Below are 20135 nucleotides of genomic sequence, written 5' to 3'. Positions count from 1 at the left end.
AGACACCCAGCAACCTTCCATTGAAATTAAGCCCAATGAGCCCATGTTTCAGCAACCTTTCAAAAACTTGTGGTTTCTATCAAAAAACTGATTTGCTAAAGCGGTTAAGAGTATTTATCCATACACTAGAAGTTCTAAGTTTAATTCCCCCTTCCTCTGTAACGGTTGTATCGAAAAAAGAAACAAAACCTTTTTCAACCCTTTTCATGTTTTGGTTGGAGAATTTAGCTGACATCAAATTGGAATAAATGCTTTATGTTGACCGTATATTATTTGGGCTACCATTTCCTCAGCAAAACATAACGATGTGGTCATCACTATCACCGCCGGCACCATCAAATCTTAAGAATGTGAAATGTTTCACATGTTTACTCAAAGTTTCTAATTTTTGTTAAATGGTTATTGAAAGTTGATATTACCACTTTCATTTAAAAATAAAAACCTAAAAATAAAAATTATAGAGTTGGGATTTAATAATTCAATGCAATAGTTGAATCAATTGTACTATTTTAACATCTATTGAATTAAATTGCATTTTCACTTGCAATGGTACAGTTCAATAGCTTTAGATCAGTAGTTATATTTTCTTATATGTTTTTTTTCATACTCAAATAAAATAAAATGGATAAATTTAATAACACTAAAAATTTGTACGACCACTAAAATATTCTCAAAGAGATCTTTAAAAAGAGACCAATTTTGAATATATTTAAAATAATAATAATAATAATTTCATGCCAATTAACTTGTATATTTTGGATTATTATTATTTTTTAAATAAAGGCAAAGAAAGGTATAATGAAATTCAATAGAGATGTGGATCTCATGGTTAGCCTATTTCAATGAATTAACGGCATAATGCATTAATTGCTGTATTTTTTATATTTTTAATTGGCAAGTGGATCCCATGGTTAGTCTATTGCAATGGCAATAGAGGGTTCAACACATAGCACTTCCATTACAACCGCATCTATTGCAAAGAACTAAATCACAATTGCAAGTGATATTTTAGTGTTTTAATTAAATTTCATGCAATAAAATTGCATTGATCTTAACCATTGCAGATGCTTTAGGCATTGCCCATTTATATAAAGCAAGATATGCGTAATTTGTTAGGAAATGTTCAAACTTCAAACCCTACCCAGTTGCAATCTCATCATACATTTGTACCAAGGCCATATGCAATATTCTGTCGTGCACATGAAATTATCAAAATTAGAGCAAAAAATCACTAGTGTCCTTTTAAGTATGTTGTCACATATAGATTATACTCCAAGCATTTCAATTCCTATTATGTGGAAGGAATGTGACAGAGGGTATGTGGCATTTATTGTATTAGGTATAAGCATTGAAAACCTGCCTTCTTTCACCATCATCATTTCCAAAGTTCAAATGGAACATTATTTTGTGGTCCCTCCTCACCCCTTCACAATATGGAATATAAAGACCATTAATTTTGCAATGAATTATGGCTTGTACTTCAGATTAGGTCTCTCTCACTTTCTCTGCTTCCAAAAGAAAGCAAAAGGTGATTTTATTTAGAAATGCATCGATCCTATTCAGCTTTGTGTGCGTCAACTTTTGCTTTTGCCCACAACTTGCACATAAATTGACATGGAGGATGCTGTGGATGTATCTCTCTGGAAAAGACGCTTACCCCTTTGTGATTTCACACTTTGTTGTCAATTTTGTTCCGTTTAGTCATGCGCGACCTTAATCTACGTAAATTTTCTAGAATTTTTGAAGGGTCTCTTATGACTTCAAAGTTGGTCAAAAAATTTCTACAATTCGGGCAATTTGCATAATTGCAATTAATTTAATGGTTTAGTATGCTCTTGTTGTTGAAGGTAAGATGAGCTTGAACAAGAAAACAATGTAAAATGAGAAATATCAAGATTCAGCCCAGCTTGTGTGTGGCTGTGTTGCACTTGTGCATGTTTCCCGTGGATGTAAGAAAATTCACAGACTAGCAAAAGTGGTTGATCCACAAAAGTGTAGAGTTCTCCACTAAGGCTGTAAAAGAAATGGATTCCATTAATTGTTATATCACATCCCAAAATCTTTCTTCTTCTTTCGGCATCCAACTCATCTTTGGTTGTCTTTACCATGATTCATCAAATATCAATCTTCTACATGACTCATCTTTTGGAATTTTTACTTAAAGTTGAATTGTTGCAGCTCGATGAGCAAGTCTTTGCCATAACAATTTCATATGGGAAGTTATAATATCTCTCTTTTTTCTCTTTTCTTTTTGTGGTTTGTCATGTGGCCGGTCTTCAAGTTAGAACTCAGAAATTATCATGAGCTTTCATACATAAAAGATTTAGGACACTGCTTCCCTTCTTATCTGGAAGGAGGCATTCCTACTTCCTGCAAATCAAAATTTGACACATATGCAAAAATAATTAATAAAAAACACAAAAAGAAGAATATCAGTGCACGCATGTCAAACTTAGCAGTGCACGCATTTCAAGAAAAGAGGCAAGTATTTTCCAAAGATTTATTTAGATATGGTTGATCAAATCATGATATCTAAGTCATGACATTTCACTTCTTGGTGGCCTGGCTGAAACACCTTTAGGATAGGATGGTGGCTATATATTAATGCTCGGAGGAAACATCTGATATATTCTTACATGTATGTCTGTTAGCATATAGAATGCCTACTGATCAGGTCCACGGTCGTATCATAGGAGCTAGCTAGGTAGGCAGCTAGGGCTAAGGTCCCTTGGGATACATAACATGATATCCTACGAAATTCGGCACCGTAGAGATGGATATATAGTCTTGCCGGCCATGTCAAACATATCAAATGCATATGTTTATTTTACAGACGAAACAAATTCGAGTATTAATCAACTCACGAGTTTAACTTCAGGAGACCCAATAGTTGTTATATACATTATGATATGAATTTGAAGTGGCATACGAGATAAAAATATGAAGGAGAGATGAACATATGTATTTGGGAAAATAAAATGGGGAGAAAATAACTGAATGTTGGACAAAAACATGTGTGGAGAGATGCTCCTGAGCAAAACCCTGTTTAAGAAACTTACTTTGAATAAAAACTGCAGTTATATAATAGACATTCCTGGTGCTTAACAGTCTCCTTCAATCATGAACAAGTAATATTTTTAATTTTGGGTGACCATGGATTCTTATTACATGTATAATCTCTCTCTCAAGACGACCTACATTTTGTGGCTTCAATATATATACCAGATTGATGTAAATTTCAGGTAACACAAATGAATCAAAGGGCCTGTTCCATTCTTACCATAAATGAACTAAAAGATAAGGGATTGTCATGAACACTTCACAGGACATCACATGGGAGTCTTCTTCTGTTACGTCACTACTACCCTTGTAAGTAACTATATGTTCTAATAATGCAGGAGAGAGAGAGAGAGAGAGAGAGAGAGAGAGAGAGAGAGAGAGAGAGAGAGAGAGAGAGAGAGAGAGAGAGAGAGAGAAACTTTCAACAGCAGTGAGGTCATAAACAAATCTAGAATAAAAGGCCAACTCAAAAATCCAAGAAGCAAACAACATGGGAGGTCCTCTCATTTTGTTTTTTCTCTTCAAAAGACCATGGCCTTCCCTCTTTCTTTCTTTCTTTCTTTCTTTTTAAGAATTGAAGCTCTTGAGTGCAACTTAGCGAAGGGTCCCATTAATTCAAGCTCTGTTCATAATAATAAGTCACTCTCCAAAAGACCTTTTTATCAACATCACACACACACACCTTCCCCTTTTCCCCATACATGAAGAAATGGACGGCTCATGGAGCATGAAAGCAAAACACCCCAAACCCTCCTCTTCAATTCAATCTTCTCCATCCCTCTTTATATATATGTTCCTATACTCCTAAATTCCTACATAACAACCTAAAGCTAGCTAAGGATACATATTTGGTATTCTAGACTATCCTTACAAAGCAAATAATAGACGGTGTTGGGTGATGGTTGGGACGTCTATTTTCTCTGTCCTTAAATATCCATCTCCTTAACCAAACCCACTTGCAACTTCTGCAACTCTTCCTGTTGCCATTTCAACCAAAAGATCACTCAACTCAACAAGTAATTCTTCTTTTGCATATCCCTAGCTACATGCTTTGTTTTGGTTTCCTTTACTAATTGGCTATTGGTGGGCTTAATCTTTGTCTATTACTTATTACCAATATGGTTGTCACAATTGATCATGCCTTTTAATTGGACAGTGGTGTTTTTCTTTGCTAGCTAACAGAAAAACCAAAATTCAACTTGGGGGTTTTTGCCATTTTTTTTTCCCATCTTTGCAACAATGGAGTTCCCAAATCAAGCACCTGAGAGCTCTTCCCAAAGAAAAATTGGAAGAGGCAAGATTGAGATTAAGCGGATTGAAAACACTACAAATCGACAAGTCACCTTCTGCAAGCGCCGCAACGGCTTGCTTAAGAAAGCCTATGAGTTATCTGTTCTATGTGATGCTGAAGTTGCTCTTATTGTCTTCTCTACCCGTGGCCGCCTGTATGAGTATGCTAACAACAGGTTTGCACTCAAATTTTCTCTTCTTTAATTATTTTTGTTTTAGTACTTCAACCTCTCTCTATAAGCCTCTTCTTCTTCTCCTTCTTTTGATCTGATCTCTAAGTCTTTTCTTCAGTTCACTTAATGATCTATATATAAATAAATAGCTTTACTTTACTATAACTTGTTTATTTTTTTTGGTTGCTCAAATTCAGTTCTGAAATCTCACTAACAGCTCTCTTCCAAAGATTGTTTCTTTGGATTTTTTGTAGCAAATATGAAGAGAGAGTCTATGAGAAGTTAAGATTGACTTGTTCTTTCTGATTTTGTGTCTAGGTGAAGCTTGATGAGTAAAGTGGCCCTAGAAAAAATCCATTAGTCTTTACTTTCTTCTTTCTGTTTGTTTTCCTTTATGAGCTTTGAGGTATATTTCACCTATCAACCTGAAATTTTAATCTTTCTAGCCAGTTCTTTGTTTGACTGGATTGCAGATCTGTTGGTAACAGATAGAAACAGAAGTAGTAGTGTATTATGAGAGCAAACTTAGGGTTGCCAAGAGTTGCAGGTCTGTTATAGATCAGCTTCCTTGTATCTCCATTGTTGTTAAACTCAGCCAGGTCCTCTCTCTCTCTCTCTCTCTCACATGTCATCCATCACTCCATCATAAGTACGTCTGCCTCACAAAGCTGTCCAGCTCTCATTAGCCAGTTCCTTTCATGTCTTGACTTTTCCTAAGTAATATGTCAGCTCAGCTAGACAGTAAAAGTAAGGACCCATCAAATGGAAGCTTAGGGGTGAAAAAAACTGAAATTAATGTCTCTTATTCAAACCTTAACCAGTTTGCCTGAACTAAACCTCATCACCTTTATAGTTAGAAATCAGCCAAACCATGCTTCATCAGTCGGCTGTAAGTCTGAAAAAATAGGTTCATAGCTTAATAGTCTAAAGTTTTGTCTAGATCTTATGCTTAGGGTTTCAAAAACCCAAAATCCAGTGGGTGTTATTATTTATGACCAATCTACCCTTTATTTAGTACATATAACAAATTTGGAGTTGGGATATATAGGGGAAGCATGTGCCTAGGGTTTCTTGTGTGAGCTGTGTAGTTACAGCTTACGAATCTTTGGTCACGTCAGACATGATGTTTCTGTTCTTGATCAGTCCGGACAAAGAAGCCGTTGTGTCATGATGATTCTTTTTCTTCAATCCATCTTCTCTTCTACCATTTATCCAAATCTTCACTTTGTTTTTTTTTATCTTTTAAGTTGATGTGGTGAAAAAACAGCATTATTATTATAATCTATGGACAGAAAGAGAAAAGAGAGTCATGACACATAGAGTGCCTTTCATCTATGTGGAAACAATCTCCTCAAGAATCATAAAAGAGTCTTAAACACAAGCTTCAAATTTTGATGTGTATTGTTTTATGGTTTTTACAGAGCCAAGAAAAGTTATTAGTGACTGCGACTCTTGTGAAGAGAGAGAGAGAGAGAGAGAGAGAGTTTTGAATGAATTAAAGTCTGAAATGACTGAGGAATGGAGGAGGAGGTACGAGCCAATAAGAGGGAGGGCTTGCATAACCCTTTTGGTGAATGATGAAGATAAAGTGTGTGAAGAAAAATGCCAAAAAATGGCTGCCAAAACAGACATATCTGTCTCTGAGATTTCAGAGACATAAAAGGAAATAAATTCTTTTCAGATCTTTGAATAAAAAAAATCACTTGTTTAATACCAGAGACTTGGTAATATTTACGGGGTCTTTTGGGGTTTTGGGGTCATCGAGGTGAGTATGAGACTGTTCCTCTGGGTATTGCCCATTGTGTAATGGGCTACTGACACGTGGTGTTGATTAGAGGCTGTGAGAGGCGAGCCAATCATATTTGGGGATCTTCTGCCAGCATGGCAGAGGCAACCAATCACTGGCTCGACGAAACTAAGGTAACAAAGTCTCCAAGAGTATAGTGAAATACTTAATTTGGTTCAGTTCTGTCGTATAACATCAACTACAGGACTACATTAACTGTTGTGGAGCCACGTCTGACCATGACCCTTCAAAAGGTTTTAATACCTTTAAGAATACATTTGTATTTTTGGGAAGTTTTATATAATATGTAAACATTTTATCAGGAGTTTTTGAGTGTGACGGTCATACAGTCATGTGATGTTATGCATTCATGTGTTATAGCAATTTTATTGTGTTATTCTCTAAATAAAATAATTGGTCATACTGGTTTTGTTTTTGTATTAATTTTATTAATGAATTTTTTTAAAGATTTGTGCTATGAGACAAATATCAAAAGAACTAATATTAAAAAGGTTCTTGTTGTGACCATGAAAGAGAGAGGAATGCACCCTACATAAACATTTATTTATAAATTTCGAATTTCACATGCTTAATATTGTATTTTCTGGTGAAGAATTATATATAAAGATATAATATGTATAATTAATTTAGGAAATATCTATTAAGGGGGAGTTAGTTTCAAATTGAGGCCTCTTCCAACATTGAGTAGAGAAGTACCACTAAACTAAGAGTTAGTTGGTAGTTCTAAATACATCCCAAAATCCAATGATTGGGAAATTTCATGTTAGTGCTATGTTGGAATATTATTTATGGAAGTGTTTGCATATGCTTGGTGCATAATCTTCTAAAGAAGTACATTATCAAGATGAATTCTATCTAAGGAAAACTAGTGTAAGTTTGTTGAAGTTGAAAATTGGACTATTGACAATCAACTCCTGTTATGTCATGTTTGGGTCGTGTCATTTTACAGTTGAGAGGAGTATATATCTCCTAAACCATAAATTAATTAAAACTAAAACTTTCTTGTTTGTTGACTATATTCATCATTCTTACATCCCATTAAAAATCACTCAATTTATGAAATGCATTAAAAAAAACAAACAAACCAAGAAATAAACCAGCAATTCTATAAGAATTCATAAAGTATGAGATCAAGAAATGAAAGAACAATGACTTCTTTCATATAATATCAGTTAAACATGTTTATCTCAGGAGAGCATGTGAAAAGTAGGACATGATCAAATATGGTTCATTATTAATATTGTTGAAATAAGTTGTTCTTCAAAGTTATATGTCAAAACTGCTTAAAATTATGCAAGAAAAAAAATATTCTTTCCCATAGTTTAAGTTGAAAATCCTTGATGGTACAGCTTTAAGCTTGCTCTATCCAAAGCAGCGGAGAAAGTTTCAACTAAAAATGGAAACTATTATGGTGTACGTATATGGGCTACAAATTCACTGAAAGACATAGAAAGAAATTCAGTTTCTTGTTATGCTCTCCAATGGTGCTTTTGTCTCTGACTGTTTGTGTCTTTGGGTGGATGTGTGTGTGTTTTTGGAGCTTTTGATTATTTTGCTGAATTCTGAGACTTTTTCTTATTACTAACTTCATAACAAAAGATCATGTTAGTTCATATTCAATACTGTGTATAGGGCATCCATATTTACTGTTCTTGATTATTTGGAACAATCTATTTAGTGTATTTAATTTACTCTCATAAAAAAGAAGAAAATGTGTAGTTTACTTATTCGTCGGATTATGTTACGATCGGCTTCTAATCTCTTCATGAGCTCTAAAGGCTAGCTAGTTAGGGCCAGGATTTTGTGTGTGTGTGTATGTGTATGTGTCTAGGGTAAGGTTTTAATGGAAAGAAGACAGCACATATTGGAATCTCAATTCTTTTATGAGATCCAATAACATCTAAAATACAGATGAGGATGTTAAGAATTTTACCTTCATGAAAAGCAATAATCTTTGATCTTCAAGAACCAAAGTCCACAATTGCTCTCCACACGACCAAGCCTCAGAAATCCTTAAACCAATAAATTTGTTTTGGCTCCTATGTTGCTTGAAAACAAGGATGTGATGATGTTTCATGAAGAAAATATGTAAAAGCTTCACGGATTATTGGGGTTTTTTGTTTTGTTTTGTTTTGTTGTTACACTGCAAATTTGCAATCATGCATGGTGAGACTAATTATTGCACAAAAGAGAGAAGAGAACAAGACAATAATAGGTTTTTGGTGTCTCTGGATGTGTGCGGCAGCTATCTGTGACTGAAAATGATGTGTTATGGTTGGCCTCTAGCGTCTAGCTTATCCCTTTGTAGGGCAACAATGCTTAGGTGCCACTAATTTATGCATCTAATTGCTACACAAGTGCATAATTCTGTACAAATATGCTTGAATAAATCACATTCATATGTAACTATATATGAATTTTATTTTCCAATTCATATTGAACAATTCTAACTTGAAGTTCATTGGGATTCTGTGGCATTCCTTCTATATCTAGTTTGAACTATCCTTCATTTTATTAAGGGTGCCTTTGAGGATAAGCAATTCCGTTGAAAATCATAATGTTTTTTAACCAAACAAAATGATTGTAAGGTTTTAACTTTCTTCTCTTTTTTCTTTCACTTTGCAGCGTTAGAGCAACGATTGATAGGTACAAAAAAGCATGTACTGATTCTACGAATGGTGGATCTGTTTCTGAAGCTAACACTCAGGTAAACTCTATTTAGACAATGATTTTTATTTTTTAAGGGTGTATGTTCCAAAGAAGATATGTTCTAGCATGCTTGCAAGAAATTTTCATATATTTCTTGAATGAAACCCTAATAATCTGGCTTCTTACAAACCCATATTTAGGCCGAAACTTTCTAGCATCAGTCTAAACTAGTAGTTTTTATATAAATTAATAAGCTTCCTTTTCTCCTATATAGCTAGATGATTAATTTAGGATGGTTTGATAGAGTATAACCCCCTTGCCAATCATTTTAAGAAAATGTTTGAAACAGTTCAGTTAACAGGTTGATTGTCAAACTTGGATTTATATATGGGTTTTTCTAACGCTGTCACAACATGCATGGCCTCAGTTTTATCAGCAGGAATCATCTAAATTACGAAGACAGATTCGCGAAATCCAGAACTCAAACCGGTGAACTATGAATAATTTTATTAAGGTATACGTTCATCTATATCTGCAATGTATTATGATAAAATAATTTATGTTGTCTCCAGGCATATACTGGGTGAAGCTCTTAGCACTTTGAACATCAAGGAACTCAAGAACCTAGAAGGAAGACTGGAGAAAGGGATCAGCAGAATAAGATCCAAAAAGGTAGTGCACTTCCCTACTTTGATTTGAAATTTGTTGAAGTTTTTCACTTTTTATCTACACTCAGAATCTCAACTGACGTGATCGAATGTGTCCCCAGAATGAAATGCTGTTTGCTGAAATCGAATTTATGCAAAAGAGGGTAACTTTTGTCTCTCCTACTCTCTAGCATGAAATTGCACTACATTATTTCTACAATAATACAAGACTCTTTTTGTGCAAATTCTTAAAATGAAACTCAAATCCTGCTGTTCTGAAAAACCAATATTATGTGCACATTGTGCAGGAGATCGAGCTGCAAAACCATAACAATTATCTGAGAGCAAAGGTCTCTCTCTCTCTCTCTCTCTCTCTCTCTCTCTGCAACCACGTAATTAAGCCACACTAAAAAATTAATTAGACTACTTAAGATGCTTAGTTTATTGATACGAATTATTAATTAAGGTTGCATGCATGGTACATACAGATAGCTGAAAATGAGAGGGCACAACAGCAGCAAACAAATATGATTCAAGGAACTTCTTATGATCAGTCAATGCCTTCACAGTCATACGACAGGAACTTCCTCCCTGTAATCTTGGAGGCCAATAATAATAATAATAACCATTACTCTCGCCATGACCAGACAGCTCTCCAACTTGTGTAAGATCTTTTATTCTTCCGTCTTACATCTTCCATTCCATTAACTTAAACTTAGATTATTTTTTTTCAAATACTGATCATAAGTTTCTGTTTATATTTGATCTTTGGATGCAGTTGAAATGCCGGAATGCTGTCTGATGTTCCATTCTATCCTTTGATCTGTTTTCCATAAATCTATCAGATACTTGACTGTAATTTATGTATATGTTTGAGAACCAGCTTGTCAATGTTCTCACCACTCAGTTCAATCAGAATTTTCTGCATTAACTACCTATGATGTACCCGAACTCTAAGATAATATATTAAATTGGGTATAATAGTGATTTGCCCCCTGAACTTGTACCTAACTTTCGATTCACTCCTTATCTTTTTTTTTTAATTATAGAAAATTAAGGATATGAACTTCTTTTTTTGGCTAATTTCCCCCCGACCGTCTAAATCATCAACATTTTCTCCAATTTTCAGTTAAATCATTTTAAAAATTTATTTTTTTGGAAAAAAAAAGGGGAAAAAAAAAGAGGAAAATTGACAACAACCCAAAAAAAAAAAGAAGAATAAGAAGAAAAAGACACTGAACCAAACCTATCGCCACTCCCCTCCCCAGAACCCTATCGCCAACCCCCATCCCTCAGCTATATCTCCTTCAGCAACCTCATCAACCCTAAACCCTAAAACCCAAGTTGAAACCCATCCCCACTCGAGATCCATTCCAAGCCCTAGCCGAAACCCATCCCCAGCCTTTGCCCCCAAGACCTAGACCCATCCCATCTCCCAGCTTTGCCCCCCAGGCGCAGAGCCATCCAATGCCCTAGCCCTTGCCTGGTGAAAAATTTGTCAAATAAAGTAAGGCAAATATTCAGTTATGCTAAGATACGCTCATATTGGCTTATATTGACTCAAGTTTTTATTCTTATCCACTATAGAGGTATTTATATAAGTACAAAGATGTGTTAACCCTAAATAAAATAGGAAATATATATAAATTACAATAGGAAGTAAATATAAATTATAATAGAAAATAAATCTCAATTATAATATGACTAGATAAATGGTAAGTAACTAAAATCCTAACATAGTAAGGAACCAAAATCCTAACTAAGTAAGGACTCGCCAACACTCCCGTTCAAGTTGGGCAAAGATATTTCGTAGGCCCAACTTGACAAGCGAGTCATAGAACACCATACTTGAAGAGCACCAATTGTAGAGAAGGTCTTTTAGTCAACCACGAGTGAAACAAGTAACAAACTAAAGCAAAGTTTGCAGTGGAAACACAAGAGCAAACCCTAAAAAATAGGGCACATAGCAGAACACAGAAACCCTGTGAGCACGACAATAGGTAAGGCAAAACACAGATACCCTATGAGCACTGCAATAGGTAAGGCGAACACGATACCCTGTGAGCACTGCAGATGTAAGGCGAACACGAAACTCGTGAGCACGGCGGTGTAAGGCGAACACAAAAAAATAGGGCACATAGTAGAACACGAAACCCCGTGAGCACGACAATAGGTAAGGCGAACACGAAACCCCGTGAGCACGGCAATAGGTAAGGCGAACACAAAAACCCTATGAGCACGGCAGCATATAAGGCGAACACGAAGCCCTTTGAGCACGATAGATAAGAGAATACGTAAGCCACTGTGAGCACGGCGAGATAAGACAAAACACGAAGCCCTGTGAGCATGGCGAGGTAAGGCAGAATACGAAGCCTGTGAGCACGGCAGCAGATAAGACAAAACACGAAAACCTGTGAGCACGATGAGGTAAGGCGTAACATAGAACCCTTGTGAGCACGGTAATGAGTATATAAGGCACGAGCAACAATATTGGCACCATAACAGGCAGGAGCAACAATCTGGTACCACAACGGAAACACACTAGCAAAGGCATGAACACGAAAAGCAATAACAACAATGTCCCCAGAAGAGACAACAAAACTGACAACATCAAGAGCAACACAAGGCATTGGCACCAGCAAGAGCAATATAAGGCACGCACCAGCAAGACAAGGCAAGGCAAATAATCGTGGAAGCAGCAACAACAGAGACAACTTTAATTCACTCCCTAAGCAAACAATCAGTAGTAGCAACAACAGAGACAACTTCTCTTCACTTCCCTCTCCCTTGAAGAGAAGGGGTCGATGAAGCACATATGAGCAGTGGTACTTGAGAAACAGGCACGACGGTAGCAAGGTATGCGGCAACACGGTAGCAAGATAGATAGCGGCGGAGGGCTAGGATTATAGGTTAGGTGTATAGTGCAACAGAAATAGGTAGTGTTTAGGGTTAAGGTAGAGACGAATCAGAACACAGCAACAACAACATCAATGGTGACAGTAGTGGCAACGGCAACAATAAATTCTTCCATATAAACTTTAGCAAGTTCACGTAGACATAACTTCTCTTCACTCCTCCTATTGCGGCAATGGCAACAATAAATTCTTCCATTTAAACTTTAGCAAATTCACGTAGACACAACTTCTCTTCACTCCTCCTCTCCCCTTGAAGAGAAGGGGTCGTCAGAGTCAAGAAATAAGCAACATCTTCATGGGAATACGTCAAGGTAATTGGGATATGTCAATAAATATATCTCTTCATGGGAATACGTCAAGGTAATTGGGATATGTCAATAAATATATCTTCATGGGAATACGTCAAGGAGAGTACTTTAATTTCAAAGAGAACGCAAGAACATGTCACAAGAAAAACCTAGGCTCTTATACCATGTCAAACAAAGTAATGCAAATATTCAGTTATGCTAAGATACACTCATATTGGCTTATATTGACTCATATTTTTATTCTTCTCCACTATGGAGGTATTTATATAAGTACAAAGATGTGTTAATCCTAAATAAAATAAAAAATATATCTAAATTACAATAGGAAGTAAATATAAATTATAATAGAAATAAATCTCAATTATAATATGACTAGATAAATGATAAGTAACTAAAATCCTAACATAGTAAGGAACCAAAATCCTAACTAAGTAAGGACTCGCCAACAAAATCCACCCCTAAACCAGACTATCCCTCCCCTCCTCTCGGGTGGCTGCAACAGAGCCACCCCCACCCATAGAATCTAGCCCGTAACCCACCTAAGAGAGAGAGAGAGAGAGAGAGAGAGAGAGAGAATTTTCAGTTTTCTAGTATTTATTTTATTTTTTATTTTTTATTTATTTTTAACTTACAAAATACCTATTTTACCCTCATATTTAATGATAAATTGGATGAAATGTTGCGGATTAAGATGGCATGGGGGAAATTGGCGAAAAAAAAGGTTCATATCTAAAAAAAAAAGATAGAGGGTAAATCGAAAGTTTGATAGCAGTTCAAAGGGCAAATCACTGGTATACCCTATTTCTAGTATAATGCTTTAATTTGCTTTTCCAGTTTTCAGTTTAATTTGTGGAAAATGGATTTGTAAGGTTTGCCTAGGAGAGAAGAAAGTGAGTGGTGAGTCTGTAGGGCTCGGCTGATAGGTTTTTTGACTTCATAGAAAACACTTGACGTGAGCTGCCAATACAGCCCAACAGCATTATGCTTTGCAAAAATATATATCAGCTAATAATTGAGCGCTTTTGTTTTGTTTGATATCGAAACCAACAACCACACATTAATACATTATTGTTGTGGTGGTGTATAATGTTTTCAGAATTTATAATTGCATAGTCAGGCATATTCTCAATTTTGACACCCGTGATTGGATTTGGTGACGAAGATATTTATCCCATTGGCAGCACTAATTGTTCTCTCTCTCTTTTTTTGTCTAAAAGGAAAAATACACAAAGTAGAGGGAATATAAACAAGAATGAATAGACAAATTACTACCAAGTTTGATCATTGAGCTAAGCAATTTCAATTTTACCCGAGTAAATTTACAATATAATGTCAGAGAGATACATATATCCATGAAGAAGCTTATGTCCCTTTATATGCATTAAGGTTGAAAATCCTGATTCTATGCTATATGGATTTGCATCTCATGGTACCTTCGTTCGTCTACTGTCTATTATGGACATGAATACGAACCATCTGAAGTGTCCAGAGCTGAGCTGAGTGTGTGCAGAGACTGAAGCCAAAACCTTCTTCTTCCCTCTGTTCCCCAAACTCTGCTTCTGGATTTGTCCCAAAATGAATATCTGAGAGAGAGTGAAAGAACTTCGTCCTCTTCACCCCATGATCCTACATTTTCTAACAAACTTGTTTGAAGAATTTACATGCTTATTCCATAAGCTCCGTACCTCTGGAAAGCCAATCTCAAGCCACGGCTTTGCTGGGCCACTGAAATGAATAACGGAAGCAGCCTCCAATATATCTCTGGGAACTTCTGGGGACCGGGAACCTAACCCGGCGACATGCCATAATGGGTCAATATGATGCACATGACCCTCAAATGCAATTAAGGCAGGTGGAATTATTCCTGGACGCCACAATGTCAACCCAGATTCCTGGCTCTGTGAGACACAAATAAGATATATCAGTATCAGTTGCTTATTATGCTTTATGAGAAGGACATGTCTTGTTTTCCTATTCTTTTAATATTTGTTTGGTTGCCTCCGAAGGGAAGATTTATGTATTCCAAATCACTCTAAACAAGTGACACTAAGTTACAAGCAGTTTCCAATCAAGAAATTACTGGATCATATGAGAATATACTTACAAGTTTTAACCAATGATGGTATGTTTCTGTTATATTGGCTCGCCTCCAAGCTTCAAGATCGAAGACATTCATGCCATACAGCCACGCACAACGATTGTGATCAAAGTTGGATGAAATTATAGGGTCTGAAAAATTAAAGTAATCCTTGTATTTTCTTCCTGGGCAACAGTTGTCACCGTCCCATGAATTGACAACTGCACCAACAACATTGCCATTGAGATCGAGTTCCCACAAAGATGATATGTCATGTTGCACAACAATATCATCGTCCAAGAACACTATCTTGTTGAGATCTGGAAACAGCTGTGTGGCCCATGAAAATTAGATGATATCATTACAAATTCATATTCAATGTCATCCATTCCATCTGTGAAAGCAATAGAGCGATTACCTCAGGGATATAAATTCGAAGAAGGTTCATAAGGGAAAGGCAGCTGGGACTCAGAGCTTCTAAGAATCTTTTATGTTCTCCATCATACTCAAAGTCCTCTTCTTTCAAATTTTTGTAATATTTTCCCCAAATCAGGCGATGGATCTCTAACATCTCTTTGACCGCAACATTTACTCCCTGAGACCACTCGTACTGGTGTAACCCTTTAACTTCCACCACTGCTGATTGAATAGAATGAATTGCAAACCATGCATGCATTGGAGTGTAAGTTTTCTTGTCAGTCACTATGTGAAAAATCAATTTTCCAGGGTTGGCTGATTTTTCGACTGTAGAAGAGATAACAACAGAAGCTGCAAGGACATTATCAGTTAGGAGAACAAGGTGGTGAAAGGAGGGATCAGAAAGTCGAGAAACATATTCAGGAGGAGGCAAGCGAGATCGAGCCATCGCATTCACAGCATATTCTTCAGCTAATTTGAGGCAAAGACAATGTAGGCTCTTGGGGACACCATGTGAGGCTAAATGCCAGTAAATTGACTCACGCTGCCTGGCTGACTGAACCTTGTGTTCCATCCTTGATAGCTGCATATTAAGTAACAAACTACTCTTCAGTTAATTAAGCAGTATATTGACGGTGATTCAACAAATTTCTATGGGTTATTCTACAAAGCCACATTGATCTTTTACAAATATTATGCTAGTTATCACAATTTTTATCTCAAACGGCTTTTCTGAAGATTAATTTACAATAAATACGAAAAAAGGCATATCTTAAATCTTCAACATAATTTTACTTCATGTCAAATTTAGACCTTGAAAACTGTTCACTTTTGTCCAACTAACTGCAGCTAGCAATCTGTGGCCAAAAATTAGACAGCAATTATCGAATCACTCTGCCACCCTTCAAAGTTCTTGTGGTCCCAAAGGCTTGCACACTCTAAACTAAAGGGAGTTTCGTATGAGGAACTAGGAAGTAAAGCAATCTATGCAAAAGATGCTCAACTTCAAGATTCTGCATAAAAACAACATGCAACGGAAGAAAAAAGGGGCATGGATAGTGATGGCATAAATCGTCAATCAATTTTCAGTAAAAAATGACAACTTGGGCAACTACACTTGGACCACAAATGTGTATTCTGCCCGCTATTGTTAGAGAAACTTTTTACTTGCTTGAACATACAGCCAAAGAACATTGTAGGCAGAGATAGTTAGGCCAGTTGGCAATTGGAAATTTTGTGGCATGCAACACGCAATTTTCATTTAGGACAAATAAATCTCTGAAATTGTAGATAACTGGGTCTAAAGAAAATTAGGTCATATAAGTTTAGAATTGTATTCCAGTCACTAAACGAAACAAAGAGAAATGGAAATTGCTTTGAATTGAAACTGGAAGCAGGTAGCTTAAGGTTTCTACAAACTGGTTTACTGGTTTTGGACTCTTTTTTTCCTTCATATTAACCAGTGAGCTTTCAAAACTAATCCAATACCATACGAAACAAGGGGTCTCCTTAACATAATTATAGTAGCAAAGCAACAGCCCCAGAAAGAAATAACAAAATTAATAAATAAAAACAAACTAAATTAAATTAGGGGGTAGACTGATGTTGGAGATTTAACCAGACCCAAGACCAATTCCAATAGATAAGCCAGTTGGGTAGGTGGAGTTTAAAAGTTTTAGACCAACTTTTGCCAACCCGAAATGATGCACTAGACAATAGAAATGGTGGCATCACCATCATCCCTACCAGTACATACCAAAAGTGATGATGGAAAAAGAAACAAAACTAACCGCTGGCTAATAGCAATAAATGAAAAGATAAAGATAAAGCGTAGTGAAAGTGAGTGAGAGTTTACCATAGCCTTTGTTTTGAAAGCGAAGGCTTTGACATCTTGTTGCTTCAAAGTCATCTCCTGCACAAGCTGGTTGAAAGACTCTATCCCTTGCTCATTATTATCGACCTTACCATCCTTTGCTTCCAGCAGTGCTCTTGTCAACTCCTCTCTGAGCTTCATTGCGGTACATTTACATGCATCACCCACGTAAAAAAATATAACCCATTAGATGATTAAATCACAGCCGTCTGATGTTTGATCCCACTAAACCGTGTTGACGTAGGATTGGGAAAAAAGAAGAAACAAAGCTATTGACAGTTGGTTCCACTCAAAGTTATGGATTGATGATGTAGTGGAAGCAGTCAAAATAGTTCTGGTTTGGTAATAGAGGTTTTGGGGCAATTATTGCATTTTTTGTTTTTATTCCTTTTTTTTATAATTAAGATCAAGTGGACGAGAATAATATGATTGCATACAACTAGCCACGTGTCCACGAAAGCAACTGATGGGGAGTGAGGCAAATACCGACACACCCCCAAATGTGCTTATCCATTGACTGTGCTATTCTACGTAATTTCCTAGTACGAAAATGATATCACCTACTCTATCGTCTAACATTAAATACCATATATCAATTAGGAATCAATCAAGCCAAATATAAACAACTTTAATTAAATTCTAGCAGATAATGCGTACATGTTTACTAATACATGTATTCTTATGAAAATATCTCGCACGTGCTTTTTTATATAATAATTTTCAGTAATTTTGAGTAATTTTGATAAATAAATTAATAATAAAACTTTTTATGCGATTCTCCATAAAATCAACTAAAATTACTTAAAATAATTATGTGAAAGTGATTCTCCGTATATGTGGTACTGGGGCTATATGCTCTAAATAAAGTTGGACAAAAATCTTTGTTTTTAATTTTTCTTTTTCGGTGCAAAATAAGCTGAAAAATGAAAATGGTATTTAGTAAATAGAGTAGTGGGAGCATTTAGCACTTACCATAGATTCGTCGCTCCTGCTGAAAAACCTCCATCCTATACAGTCTGCATTACCAAACACAAAACAACAAAATTCCCAAATAATTAAAGTCGGAAATAATTCTTGAAAGATGGGGAATAGAACAGAATTCAAGGTACATTCAAAGTATTATTGAGATACAGAACTTGGAAGAAAAAAGCCTGCTTCACCATCAGAAATCAGAACAGAACAGCTTTTTGTTTATTATTATGCTTGGCTATGAAATTGGAATTTGAAAAGACAAACTAATGCAACAATAGCCAACAGCTGCGTTTTAGTTAGCACAGCACTCCAAAATATTTTTCAGATAATTTAAAAAATATCTCAAATCAATATATTATACATATTTAATTATCTTTTAACCTAAAAACTTTCAGAAAATTAAAAAGAAAAGAAAAAAGCTAGAGAGAGAGAAAGAGAGTTTGAGTTGTTACCAAACGTGGAAGAGCAGGCAGTGGCAGATTCAAGGACAATGAAAGCAATTCGGACGAAAAGGAAGGGCAAAATTAGAGCGAGCACCAGCACCAACGGCAACACCGTCCGGCCGGAAATCCTCCGAGTCGCCGGAGAAGCCTTGCTGGCTCCGGCGCTCGATATCGTCAGCCTCTTTATCCCCGTCGTGGATATGTAGAACTTCATCTTCCTCCAAAGCAAGAAGCAGAGCAACTCTCTCTTCTCTGCAGCTTCATTAATACGACGGCGGATGATCGGGCTAGAGAGTGCAGAACGGTCTCGAGCTCATTCGAGCTCCGGCGAGATCTGACCGCACAGAGCGCGAGTGAGATCGAAAACTCGAAATGCGAATGGGATTTGGGGTTTGGGATTTGGAGGGAGGTCACGGACTGGAATTAGTCGAAGAAGGCCAGAGAGATGATGCAGAGTTTTTTTTCTCTCTTTCTGTTTTCGGGAGACGCAAAACTCAATCAGATCACGCTCTTTTTATTTATAAATTTTCCTCGCAAAAATTCTCTTTCTTTTTAATTTGGAACGTTAAAATTAAAGTAAAAAAATAAAAAAGAGAGAGAAGGGGAAAGGCCAAAAGCAAAGCCGCGTTGAAAGCCGCGGGAAAGAGAGGGAATTTTATAGGGAGAGAGAGAGAGAGAGAGAGAGAGGCAGAGTGAATGTGTGAGCTAATTAGTTAGATGGGTTCGTTTGGCCCTCGGTTTTGGAACTTAATTACGGATTTTGATCTTGGCTTTTCGCTAATATCACCGACAGACTGCGAGCGTCACTACTTATTTGTCCCTCGCTTTCTCATTTTTTTCTTTTTAAGGCTTTGTGAGCGTCACTCAGTATTTGTGCCGACAACTGTTTTATTATTATTATTATTATTTCTATTATTCATTTTTTAATGCGTATTTTTTCTTTAATACATATATAGGAGAGGGGCTCGAACGTAGGACCTCTTGTGCGAGTGTTATGTCATGTTCTTTCATACATATACAGGAGAGAGAGGGACTTTCATACATATACAGGATTCGATTGTAAGAAATCTTGTGCGCATGTTATATCATGGCACTGTTAATTACGTAGAGGGGTTACATCACTTGGCATCACTTCAATTGCCAAGTGAGAGGAGATGAGCGTTACTCTGAAATTGGACGGATTTAATTGCAATATTTGATCGGTTTTGCTTTGATGTGACAAACATTAACAATTAAGTAGCCATCAAACTGATATGGACTTTTTTTTCTCCGGAGATAATTCCCAATTCAACATCCAAATTATCATCCATCACTATTAGTTAAGTGAGTGTATCATAAAAAATCTCTTCAACAATTTTGCTAAACTCAGTCATCAAAGTTGCGACATATTTCTCTCTTAAAGATTGATAAATTGACTTTGGCTCTTCAAAATATTTAATTTACTTTGAAAAAACAGAACTTACCTTGAAAATGTTAAAAACGTGCATTTGTTCTTTTAAGATAA

The 20135-nt window shown here is 36.2% G+C and overlaps 2 protein-coding genes and 1 long non-coding RNA gene across 4 annotated transcripts; 1 reads left to right on the top strand and 2 right to left on the bottom strand.

Annotated features, from left to right (window-relative positions):
- Positions 1–2014: 2014 nt before the first annotated feature.
- Positions 2015–8502, bottom strand: LOC103328757 (uncharacterized). The gene is made up of 2 exons (XR_513882.2): positions 8264–8502; positions 2015–2370 (listed from the first exon to the last, which is right to left on the bottom strand). It is a non-coding gene; the product is annotated as an uncharacterized LOC103328757 (long non-coding RNA).
- SHP1 (K-box region and MADS-box transcription factor family protein) lies at positions 3732–10637 on the top strand. Of its 2 annotated transcripts, XM_089050368.1 has the most exons (9): positions 3747–4076; positions 4236–4526; positions 8956–9037; positions 9407–9468; positions 9552–9651; positions 9749–9790; positions 9935–9976; positions 10115–10290; positions 10405–10637. In XM_089050368.1, exons 2-9 carry the CDS (start codon positions 4300–4302, stop codon positions 10406–10408), a joined length of 735 nt encoding a protein of 244 aa, XP_088906494.1. In that variant the 5' UTR covers positions 3747–4076; positions 4236–4299; the 3' UTR covers positions 10409–10637. The 2 variants fall into 2 exon arrangements, with proteins under 2 accessions (XP_088906495.1, XP_088906494.1); XM_089050369.1 differs by lacking the exon at positions 10405–10637 and having other exon boundaries at positions 3732–4076; positions 10115–10294.
- Positions 10638–14106: 3469 nt separating this feature from the next.
- Positions 14107–19118, bottom strand: GAUT15 (galacturonosyltransferase 15). Its single transcript, XM_008231172.3, has 6 exons — positions 18641–19118; positions 18189–18232; positions 17199–17351; positions 15345–15926; positions 14954–15256; positions 14107–14747 (listed from the first exon to the last, which is right to left on the bottom strand). The coding sequence occupies exons 1-6, from the start codon at positions 18843–18845 to the stop codon at positions 14463–14465; spliced, it is 1572 nt and encodes a 523-aa protein (XP_008229394.2). The 5' UTR covers positions 18846–19118; the 3' UTR covers positions 14107–14462.
- Between the last annotated feature and the right edge of the window lie 1017 nt (positions 19119–20135).

This window comes from Prunus mume, linkage group LG4 (genome assembly GCF_029339155.1).
Source record: "Prunus mume cultivar Tortuosa linkage group LG4, ASM2933915v1, whole genome shotgun sequence".
Classification (NCBI taxonomy): domain Eukaryota; kingdom Viridiplantae; phylum Streptophyta; class Magnoliopsida; order Rosales; family Rosaceae; genus Prunus; species Prunus mume.
This window is presented reverse-complemented; position numbering and strand designations above follow the sequence as displayed.

Bases quoted from the DNA above. Each gene is read 5' to 3' on its own strand.
- SHP1 (XM_089050368.1), top strand. From the start codon at position 4,300: ATGGAGTTCCCAAATCAAGCACCTGAGAGCTCTTCCCAAAGAAAAATT. The intron at 4,527-8,955 runs GTTTGCACTCAA...TTCACTTTGCAG, and splicing joins TATGAGTATGCTAACAACAG to CGTTAGAGCAACGATTGATA. The intron at 9,652-9,748 runs GTAGTGCACTTC...ATGTGTCCCCAG, and splicing joins GCAGAATAAGATCCAAAAAG to AATGAAATGCTGTTTGCTGA.
- GAUT15 (XM_008231172.3), bottom strand. From the start codon at position 18,845: ATGAAGTTCTACATATCCACGACGGGGATAAAGAGGCTGACGATATCG. The intron at 17,352-18,188 runs GTAAGTGCTAAA...ACCGCAATGAAG, and splicing joins GCAGGAGCGACGAATCTATG to CTCAGAGAGGAGTTGACAAG. The intron at 15,927-17,198 runs GTAAACTCTCAC...CTTAATATGCAG, and splicing joins CTTTCAAAACAAAGGCTATG to CTATCAAGGATGGAACACAA.